The 11,055-nt window shown below is 36.3% G+C and overlaps 1 protein-coding gene across 1 annotated transcript; it reads right to left on the bottom strand.

The window, feature by feature from the left end:
• Positions 1 to 3,504: 3,504 nt before the first annotated feature.
• LOC117319907 (midasin-like) lies at positions 3,505 to 8,889 on the bottom strand (the record flags this gene model as incomplete). The annotated part of the gene is made up of 7 exons (XM_033874616.1): positions 3,505 to 3,776; positions 4,481 to 4,606; positions 4,853 to 5,003; positions 6,423 to 6,551; positions 7,190 to 7,414; positions 8,349 to 8,429; positions 8,739 to 8,889. Coding segments are annotated over 7 exons (1,069 nt in total), but the record flags the coding sequence as incomplete, so codon positions are not given.
• Positions 8,890 to 11,055: the final 2,166 nt, after the last annotated feature.

Genomic DNA, 11,055 nt, shown 5'->3' with positions numbered 1-11,055 from the left:
TATGAACGATGTTTACCTGGAGACCAACTTCCTGAACCTTCCGCCAAATAGCCTGGTTCTAGTGGAAGTTGCAATCTCTGATAGCAACTCCAGGGATACATGATCTTGGTAGCCACCCGCGTCGACATGATGTCGTGAAAAACATCCTGCTTGTGTTAATTACCAGACATGACCTTGTGATAGACATCCTGATTGTGTCACTTTGCCTAATCAAGCACTGAGTTTGCTTACACAATAACAACATATCAAATTCATCTCTATCACCTGAAAAACGCTCACCAAGATATAATATGCATCACCAAAGCAATCATTTACTAGTGACATGTGATCTATGTGGCACAACCTATGGATTAAGATTACTGAAGCTTGTAGTTTTTGTACCTTAATGAAGTACAAAGCAGATATCAATGATACGTCCAAATGGCATCTTGTTTAAAACAGCGGCCATTTCCTTTATCAATAGAGCAGACGCTATACTTTAACAGTAACTAGAGTTTTAAACATAGTTCATGCCTAATTATAGTATTCCATATGTTAACAGTTCCAGTTATATTTGTATATTATATTTTATGAAGTCATTCAAAAATGAACTTTATCAGTACAAATAAATGAGTTTAATACCGTATTTTGACCTAATAAGGGCGCAGGGCGCGGGTAATTGACAGTGGGGGCGCCCTTATTAAGATTAGTTATTCTGAAGTTTTATGAAACTGACTATACCTTATATATAATTATAGCAGAATACCCAAGGCTGTGGAAACGGTAAAATATTCAGTCATGAAAATATTCCAGATGAAACTAGAACTGTCGCCAAGATGGCTGACTAATACCCCCGCAATCTGCAATGGTGAAATGGAACTCTTAATTAGAGTCTTACTAAGATAACCCAGTAATATAGTGACCAGTTGCCATAGCAACCATAACTTTAAAAAAAAAAGTTTCATTGAAATCGGCCCATCGGTTTTGGAGTTGTCCGGACAAACTAAAAGTTATGGTTCTTATCAGAAAACCTGTTTATAGTGACCAGTTGCCATAGCAACCATAATTTTGAGAAAAATAAAGAGGCATGCACATCTACACATGGCCCTCTATATTTGTGTGAAGTGTCATTGAAATCGGCCATTTAGTTTAGAAGGAGTTGTCCGGACAAACTTAAAGTTATGGTTCTTATCAGAAAACCTGTTTATAATGACCAGTTGCCATAGCAACCATAATTTTGAGAAAAATAGAGTGGCATGCACATTTACACATGATCATTAATATTTGTGTGAAGTTTCATCGGAATTGGCCCATCGGTTTAGGAGGAGTTGTCCGGACAAAATGTGTCTAGACAGACGGACGGACGGACCACGGACCACGGACCACGGACGCAGGGCGATTTGAATAGCCCACCATCTGTAGCCCACCATCTGATGATGGTGGGCTAAATATGAAATATGACATCTAAAGAGACAATTAAATCTTTTGTAAGTTATTGATTTCTGATTTCGACTTTTCAACACACACAATAAAAATGAGACATATGGATACGAAACTACAAGTAAAGCTAGGATAGATGTTTACATAGAAAATAGCGGTGAAGTTGCGACATCATTTTAGTAACTGATTGAAACAACTGAACAAAACTGTTTCGTCGAGTTTTTTATGTCAAATTTTAATGTTTTTATCCTTGCAAATGCCGGTATTTTTTTAAACGAATGTCAGTACGGTTCTTGTACCAAGTATACCGGTTGCCGACCCTTCTCGCACTTGGAACTCTGCGATGAATTTCTGATAACAGGCTACCACCAGACGTCTCAAATATATAATTTTTAGTGTTATAGATCTAGCTATTTTTCATAAATGCATAATTATATACATTGTAGTTTAACTACATCATATATGAACCAAAAGAAACTGAAAACAAGAAATATCTTTAAAAATGATAAACAACATAGTTTTAATGCTGGTGGTTATAATGTAAAACTGCTGGTGAAATAAATTAACGAACTAATTAATAAATGCGCAGTTTCAGCACGGATAACAAAATTATATCAGTTTGAATCATTTTTGGTGATAATAAGTCTGCATTTGAATCAGGAATATGATTTTATTAATGTGTCATTTGAATAGATACATCCACTTATTCAGCTTGCATTCAATCTTAATTTTGTTTCGTCTTTAACTGCATGTCTGCATTTTGCATTTACCGCTACATTGACCAATCACATACTTCATCTGCACCAGTAGCGCAACCTGTTGCGTCATATCCGGGAACAAAAGAAAATTATACGGCTATGCCGAAAAACCCAAAAATCTGTGAATGGAAATATAATGAAAGCGAGAGGTTTTGACGTCACATCTCGTAGGTGATTGTAACATGGCAGGCGTAAATGTCCCTATAAAAATATAAACACATGGCGGTTGAAATAGTATCTCTTCAATAAAAATCAATCTTTATCTATTTATTTTCTCATTCATGCAGGTCGTTGGTTTTTACTTACAATCAGATACGTGAAAATATTCGACCGTCTGTCTCCTGGGTACTAGCTGGCCTACTAACTCACCGAATACACTTGTGTGCCTACATTATGTGTAGATATAATGTTTTTGTTATAATTAATAGGCTCTGGTGGCATTCAAAGTCGATGTTAAATGATATATATTTCTTTTTGGGGATTTTATGAGAATTATAATAAACAATTACAACATTCAAAATATAGATCTACTATCGAGATAAATTGGTTGTGTATTGTGTCGGTATGTACGAGTTGTCTCCCGTGATTACGGAGATAGCCGCTTGAGGTACCAAACGATTGGTTCCGCAATGAAATCCTATAGCTGATGCTATAATGTGAGGCACGCCTCCCATAAAAATGATTAGCACCATGATGAATTGAAAGAAAGAAAACCATGTACTGTAACTACAATTTGTGCCATCATTATTTGGCAGAACATTTTCAGCACAAAATCCACTAAAATAAGATTACCACTAAAATATGTACATTTACAGTATACATTGTAATATATTTAGCTCAGCCAACGACATTTTAACTCTGAATATTTCCCTTTAACTTCATTGTGAGGAGGAAGAGATGCATTTAACATTTAATTTACTGTATCACAGAAAAATATTATTAAGAAATGCAATAAATACAAAGTCTTAAGTCAGTTAAGTAGAAAATATTCTACAGTTACTACAGTCAGTGCTCTTTAAGATATACATTTTGTATATCAACATACAAATTTCAATGGCTGTTGAAATATTCTAGCAACAGAACTTAACATAAAGTCTAGGGGCTATGGTGGCTGAGTGGTTAAGGTGTCCTGACACTTTATCACTAGCCGTCCATCTCTGGGTTGCGAGTTCGAAACCCACATGGGGTAGTATATTTGCCTAGTACCGACCATAGGCCGGTGGTTTTCTCCTGGTTCTCCGGCTTTTCTCCACCTCAAAAACTTGGCACACCCTTAATGACCCTGGCTATTAAAACGACGTTAAACAAAATAAACCAAACTAATACGAAGTCTTGGCAGGTTTACTTTAAAGGATAAAAGGATCGCAAGCAATGAGCATACCTTTCTGTTACATTATTTAGGACATAACATGTTATTCTCTGTGAACAATTGATACCTGCAGAAGTTGACATTGTCGATAAGTAGCCAGTGACCGGCCTGTAATGCCTGTACCAGCACGCTGTCAGCCCACTTAAATGCCCCGCTGCCTGACCCTACATAGGTCAACGTTAACTTGGAGGTCACCTCTGACTCCAAGTCTGTTACTGTCTTCAGAAATTCTGAAATTATTAGAAAATGTCAGTCACCATACTAAATGAATTAATCAACTTATGTAATTTCAGAACATGTCTCACTCAATTTGTACAGTCAGGTACTTTTTTAGCCACACCAAAAAAGATGTACAAATGTACTGAATAATTATAAAATTTTTGCTACTGAACAAAACAAGCATACTCAGTCTCGGTAGTGCTAAATCAATACATATCCCTACCGTGCCCTGCTAAAAACAGTAAGCGACTTTGACCATGACCCAAAAATACATGAAACTCAAACTTGTTCAAGACAACATGGTCTTTTATCATTGTGTTAAGTTTGATAAAAATTCCTCGAGGAGTGAAACTGCTAAAGCGCTGACAAACTTTAATTGGGCACTACGTACATATTATGCACAAGACGGATTGAGAGGAAACCTAATTCCCTCCGTTTCACTTAAAACCATTTAAAGAAGATACCCATTACATATTATATACAACTTCTAACTGTTTACAATAGAAATGAAAAAATAATAAAGGGAAACTTGTCAATGTATCTTAGGCCTGTAATCAAGATACCCGTATATACATTTATCGTCTGAGGAACAAGAGAGGCAGCCATTTGAATCTTTGAATTGAATAGTTAAACAATTTACAATTTGTCATTTTTAAATACATTTTAACATCAAATATAAAGGAATTTGAAGTAAGAATTCTTGTTATGTCCTTACCGGCTCCTTTATCAGATGTCTGAGTCTGGAGAGACTGCTTAATGTCACTTATGACCTCTGTCAGACATGTGACCTTGACCTTGACAGACTCTAGCTCTTCTACACTCGACAGTTTCATTCCAAACTCTGAAACAGTTGCCATCTTGTTGTCAACAAAGATTTTAGCCAATAAAGGAAACTGACCTCCACGTAAACATTAATGACTCTGAAATAAATCTCTTATAACCCTGTATTATTAGTTGGATCATGTGATTCAATTCAGCAAATCAAAACATTAGAGTCTCAATGGAGGTGTTAGAGTAATTAAACTATTTGTTGATTGTCACATGATACCCAACGAACCAATAGGATTTCCACCATAACTGTACCGACCCGCATCTTCACACTGCCTGAAGCTGTTCCAGGATTGTTGCAGCCTCCCTGCCATACTGACATGTTGACCTTGGAGAAGCAGGATGGTGGTATCCAAGACAACAGATTCGGTTGTGTAGACGAGTTTCTCTACATGGTTCTGGATATCTGCCTACAGTAACAGGAAATAGTCAGTAAACACATCAGAGAGGACAGACGACACTGGTTCTGTCAATCTGTGGTACAGATTTTACTACACATTGTATACAATGATGGCATGATGTATTCATATCACCTATTACAACCTGAGACATTTAGCAAGAAAGTATGGCAGAAAAATAATCGTTTCTGTGTGATGTAGACAAAGATATCTCAACCCTCTGGATAAGATTTTTCTTTAAATTTAATAGGAAATTATCACCCCTGTGATGTAGACTAATAGAATCTTTCACCCCCTTGGGGGTGAGACAGGGGATTCTCAACGTGAGGGGAAGATTCTTAAGTTGCCAAACACGAGGCTTGCCGGGTGTTTGGCAGCATAATTATCTTTCCCCAAGGGTTGAGATTCCCCTGTCTCACCCCCAAGGGGGTGAAAGATTATTTTTCTCTTACCCTGTTTATACCCTCTTATGTATCTAATATTGACGTTACATCAATGCAAGGTTTGGTTTGGTTTGGTTTACTTTGTTTAACGTCCTATTAACAGCTAAGGTCATTTAAGGACGGCCTCCCGTACGTGCGACATGCATGCGTGTGTTGAGTGCGTATGTGTGTTTTGGGAGGCTGCAGTATGTTCGTGTTAAGTCTCCTTGTGATAGGCCGGAACTTTTGCCGAATTATAGTGCTACCTCCCTGAAACATACTGCCAAAGACATCCAGCAGCACACCCCACCCGGTCACATTATACTGACAACGGGCGAACCAGTCGTCCTACTCCTTGTATGCTGAGCGCTAAGCAGGAGCAGCAACTACCATTTTTAAAGACTCTGGTATGTCTCGGCCAGGGAAAGAACCCAAAGCCTTCCTCACAGGGGCGAACGCTCAACTAAAGGCCAAAAGTGAGGCAGTGTCAAGGGAGACGTTAGGAAGAAAAAGTTCTTAAGAAAGAAGAGAAAAGATAAGATCCCAAATTTAGTCGCCTCTTACGATCATGCAATGGGGACATCAGGTACAATTCTTACGCCCTACCTGCAGGGCTGTCAATGCCAGGAAATGTTGATGTGACCTAATTGAATTGTCAACATGACGTCATTGTGTAGTCACCGTGACATCATGGTATTATTGATGTGATAAAAGGAAAGTGTTGAGAACATGCAAAAAGTATATGTAGCTTATCTTTTACCTAGAGTGAGATAAGGAAATCTCACCCCAGTAAAACTGTGGATATCCCTGTCCAGGGTAAGAGAAAAAGATTATCAGTCCTCTGGATGTGGCTTTACTGGTTTGAATTAATGACAACAGAATCTACTAATCTGCACAATTCGTTTTCAGTCCCTACAATAGGAAACTATATATATATGTACATGTATATTGCTGCATTAACTTTATAACAAATTGACAGATTGTACAACGGATTACTGGAGTACTAAACCTCTTCAAATCTGCCCAGTAGTTCTGTGGTGTCCATGGAACAGTTCATTGCTAGAACATGTAGGTGATGGCCGGTCAAACTGGACAGTAGCTGGACCAAGCTGGTCTTACCACAGGACTGAGGCCCCACCTGGTGTCAAATTATAAATTTATAATATTTACAATATTTATCATATCTTAATATTTGTTATACTGCTCACAAAAATGGAGGAAAACATTATGGGTTATTCCAGTAAAACATCTATCCCACTCCAGGTTTGGTTAAGGGGTACCAACTATAGAATTTATTAAATGAATTACTAGAAGTAATAGGAAGGAAATCCAACCATGGATACAAGTGATTTATTTTGGAGTCCTGCGGGGTCAGGTGGATATCTTAATGGAATAGCCCTAATCAAAAGACTTCCTGCTGGAACTGACATAACTTGTTAGCTGGACCAGGCTGGTCTTACCACAGGACTGAGGTCCCAACTGGGGTCAAATTCAAATTTGCATATTGCATTATATGATATTCATTATATCATAATATATGTTATACCGCTCACAAAATGGATGAAAACACTTATCAATGACTGCTTGCTGGAACTGATATAGCTTGCTTCAAAGATTGGTAAAGTTAATATGGAAACAAAAATGGCATCCTCATACACAAATATAAATACCAATGATGACAGCACTATCACCGTAATTATTAACATCAGCCATTTTTAAATAATTAAACTGACTACATTGACATATACATGTATCTGTGGAATACTTTTTAATTACAAGAATGGGCATCCAGTTCATCTGGACGCACTTCATCACTGCTTCCATACGCTCCAGGAGGTGGTGAAGGAGGTACAGTGACCGAGTTGTCTCCCTTGACACAAACTCTTCACGGCAGAGAAATGAGTGTCCTGCCTGTATTACACTGTTGGAAATGGTTACTTGTCTACTGGGCACATAAAATGGCAGACTATCAGGAAATATTCTCTCGTACAGATCCTTCACCTAGACAAGACAAAGCAAGCAATACAAATTCTCAAATGATGTGGTGTCCAACTTTAAAAAGTGCATGTTTATCCATTTTTCTTGGTGCAGACATTAGGGAATAATGAGATAACTTGTACATCTTAAGGGGAAGATACATTTCAAAAGATTAAACAATTTATTGAAGATTTTCTGATTATAATTTTTTTCAAGATGTAACAGAGACACTAGATAATAATCTATTTATTTACTTAAACATTGACTGTGAAATGATTCCCAGTGGTGTTTTCATGATGAAATAATTAGTTTTGTCAATAAAAGTATAATGCAAGTACAAAAATATTAAATAAAAAAAAAAAAAATTCCCTTAGGTGCCAATTGAACAATATATGAGACAAAAATCTGTTTAAAATTGAAGTCTGATAGTGATGACGAAGATTTTCTACCACTAATACATGTACCATGATTTTGACTTTAATACCCTGAATCATGAACACTGTCAAGGCATTCTTATACTTGAATTTTACGAATATAAATATAAAGTTTGATTCATATCCATTTAAAAATGAAGTCACTAATTCATATATGGAGAGAGCAATGAATATGCCATAAGAGGATAAAATTGTGTCTTCAGATCTCTTTTGCATGCAATACATATACACTAGAAAAGCTGAGAAAATCTGTACTATATTTTGAATTATTTCATTTTTGGCCGATTGTCATGCTTCAAAAAGACACGAAAAATCAATTATTGCATCCTGAAACAATTAATACTGCGGAATGGATTTAATCATAAAAATTCGAAAAAATTGAGAGACAATCAAGGCTATAAATATATATATATGTGAAAAGTAGAATGTTTTATAAAGCACACAAAATTTTACTTTTCTTACATCTGAACCTGATAATCCTAAATTGTTACCATGGTGACTCTAACATCCTGTACAGGACCTACCTTATATTTATCCTGAAGTGTCCCCAGTCTCTCAATGTACAGTAGGCCAACAAACTCACCAGGGTTAAATCCACTGGCAACCTGCAGTTCACAATATACCGTAATTATTCAGGAGTCAGCCATTAATCAACAGACTTTGATTAGCTCTGATCACAAAATGTTGATGATTATTCATTTATCTATAAAACACTTGCATATTTTTTTCAACTGTAATAATTGTTTGGACAAGGAAAAGTGCCCATTTGTCATATAACCTTCAATCTTTACAAATAACCTTGACCTTTCTACTTGTTACCTTGACCTTGAATTAGGCTCTTCAATCAGATACAACATTTTGATATCATATTATCAGGAAAGACAAAAATAAAAATAAGTCGACTATAATTGTACCTGATTGTGACAGAGAAGATCACACCATCGAAACAGATCACGCAGGTTGAACTCCCAGGGACTGCCTTTCTGACCCCAGCTCTTGTCGACTGTGGCTTCTTGATGGATCTGCAGTATATAAATACAGAATGTACTGTATCTGATTTTTATCCTGCAATAAGCCCACAGAAATAAAATTTGACTAAACAAAGGGGTTTAGTCTATTGCAAGTCCATAAGTTATAAAAAAAACATCATTTGCATTAAATTTTTACTTACCTGTAATACACTAACTAGATGGGAGGGCTTTATTTCAAAAAAAAATATTGTACAAAAATATACAGGAGGCCCAGAGGGCCTGTATCGCTCACCTGGTTGATTTGATCAAACTTCAAAATAATGTTGTTAACAGCTTTATTTGATGATGTCTTACAATGATATATATGATTATGGGGTGGGGATCTCAATGGTTTCAAAAGATATAACAAAGAATCCAAGTCCCTAGGGTTGGGGAAAGACCCTAGGGCCTATTTTTACAACATGATTGTGTTTATCTCTTCATGCCCAAGAATGTTATTTATGGTTATAGGGTGGGTATCTCAATGGTTTCAAAGATATAACAAAGAACTAACTCCCTAGAGGTGGGGAAAGACCCTAGGGCCCCTTTTTAACAAGGTGGTTGTGTTTATCACTTGATGGCCAACAATACTTTATATGGTTATGAAGTGGGGATCTCAATGGTTTCAAAAGATATAACAAAAGAACTTAAGTCTTTAGGAGTGGGGAAAGACTCCAGGGCTTATTTTTATAACAGGATATTGTTTATCTCTTGATACATGGACGTGGAGACAATCACTGAACATTCATTTATGCAATTATAGCTTATTTTCATGAATTAACATGTATGGTGAAAAATAAAAGAAAGTGTGGGGGCCAGCGCTATGTCAAACCTTCATAGGCATTAACTTCACACAATCTTTGGCAATATTAGCAGTGACAGTTGGATTAGTCATAATAAAATGGCTCTTTTAATCGACTCCTAGGATGGGAGTTTCTATTAATTAGTGTCACTGATCACAGCAAATATGCCCTTTGCTGAGTCTGGGTATTGGACAAAAAAAAAGAATAATTTGGACATCATAAAGACTTATTACAGTTGGGGTTAAATGTGAAGCGTCAGATCAATTGATGCATTGCATGCAAAAGAAGTGTCAAATTAAATTTTGCAGCGTCATTGAAAATTATTACGACCATGAATTGCAATGGCACTTGTAAGCTTTTTAGAGACTGCATGGAACTGTTTTCTCAAAATGGTAATATTTTTTTAAAACAATGTATGTTGGTTCTGTAATGGCGATATCGGGGAACTAACATTGGACCAACGTTGGCTTAATGTCATTAGTTTGACCTATGTTTTGGTTTTCGGTTGTTTTGGAGCTGATACAGTTGATTTCATACAGTACGAAACCGCGTGAATATGGTTTACATCCTTTGCCTAACATCACCTTCAATATACACTTTTAACTTCAAGAGAATTATAATCCAACGGTAAGGTACGCACTACAGGAGATAAATTCTAATTTCAACGTAATCGGTTCCTACGCATTTCTCTAAGAAGGATAATTTGATAATGTACATTCAGTACAAATAAGAGTTATTCTACACACATATTTACGATTCACATTATTATAATTGCACTTGATTGCACAGATGTTTAAAATTGACTGCATGAAAAAACTACATTTCTTTCCTTTAGATTCTATAAATACACATATAAAGACCGGCACTGGTTATAGGAAATGTCGGCCTGTTTACAGGCTTCTTACGGCAATCATGTATGTGAAAATATTTCCAGACACATAGAACATGGGATTTTGTTGGAATTAAAAATGTAATAAATAAAATTGAAAAAATAAGAAGCAGAAAAAAAACTTGCATTACTGCAAAACTGGATAGATTAACTCCTTTCACTTTTAACAGCTTCACCAGTAAATATATATAAATTATGATCTTGAAATGTGCATGTGGTCAACCCACTTTCCTCACAAAGACTGACCGAGAAGGGCTAATCTGATGTAAGTGCCCATCCTGGAGTATCATGTTCCCGGTTGCTACGTTAACTGACCAGATCCTAACTGTGATTTTTCTCAGAACTAAACCGACTCACTTCTTAGGCATCTTATCAGCAAAAGCATTTATGTAAAGGTTCTAGTAAGGTTGATCTCTTATATAATCGGCTTTTCTCCATGACTGGATATATATGCCTTTTTTGGGTTTTATAGAGATTGATTTAAAATTGAGGTAAAACTTGGAGTGGTTGGGTGGAAAAAAAAAGTACT

The sequence above is a fragment of the Pecten maximus genome, unplaced genomic scaffold, assembly GCF_902652985.1.
Source record: "Pecten maximus unplaced genomic scaffold, xPecMax1.1, whole genome shotgun sequence".
NCBI classification, from domain to species: domain Eukaryota; kingdom Metazoa; phylum Mollusca; class Bivalvia; order Pectinida; family Pectinidae; genus Pecten; species Pecten maximus.
The sequence above is the reverse complement of the archived record's forward strand: the minus strand, read 5'-3'. Positions and strand labels throughout refer to the sequence as shown.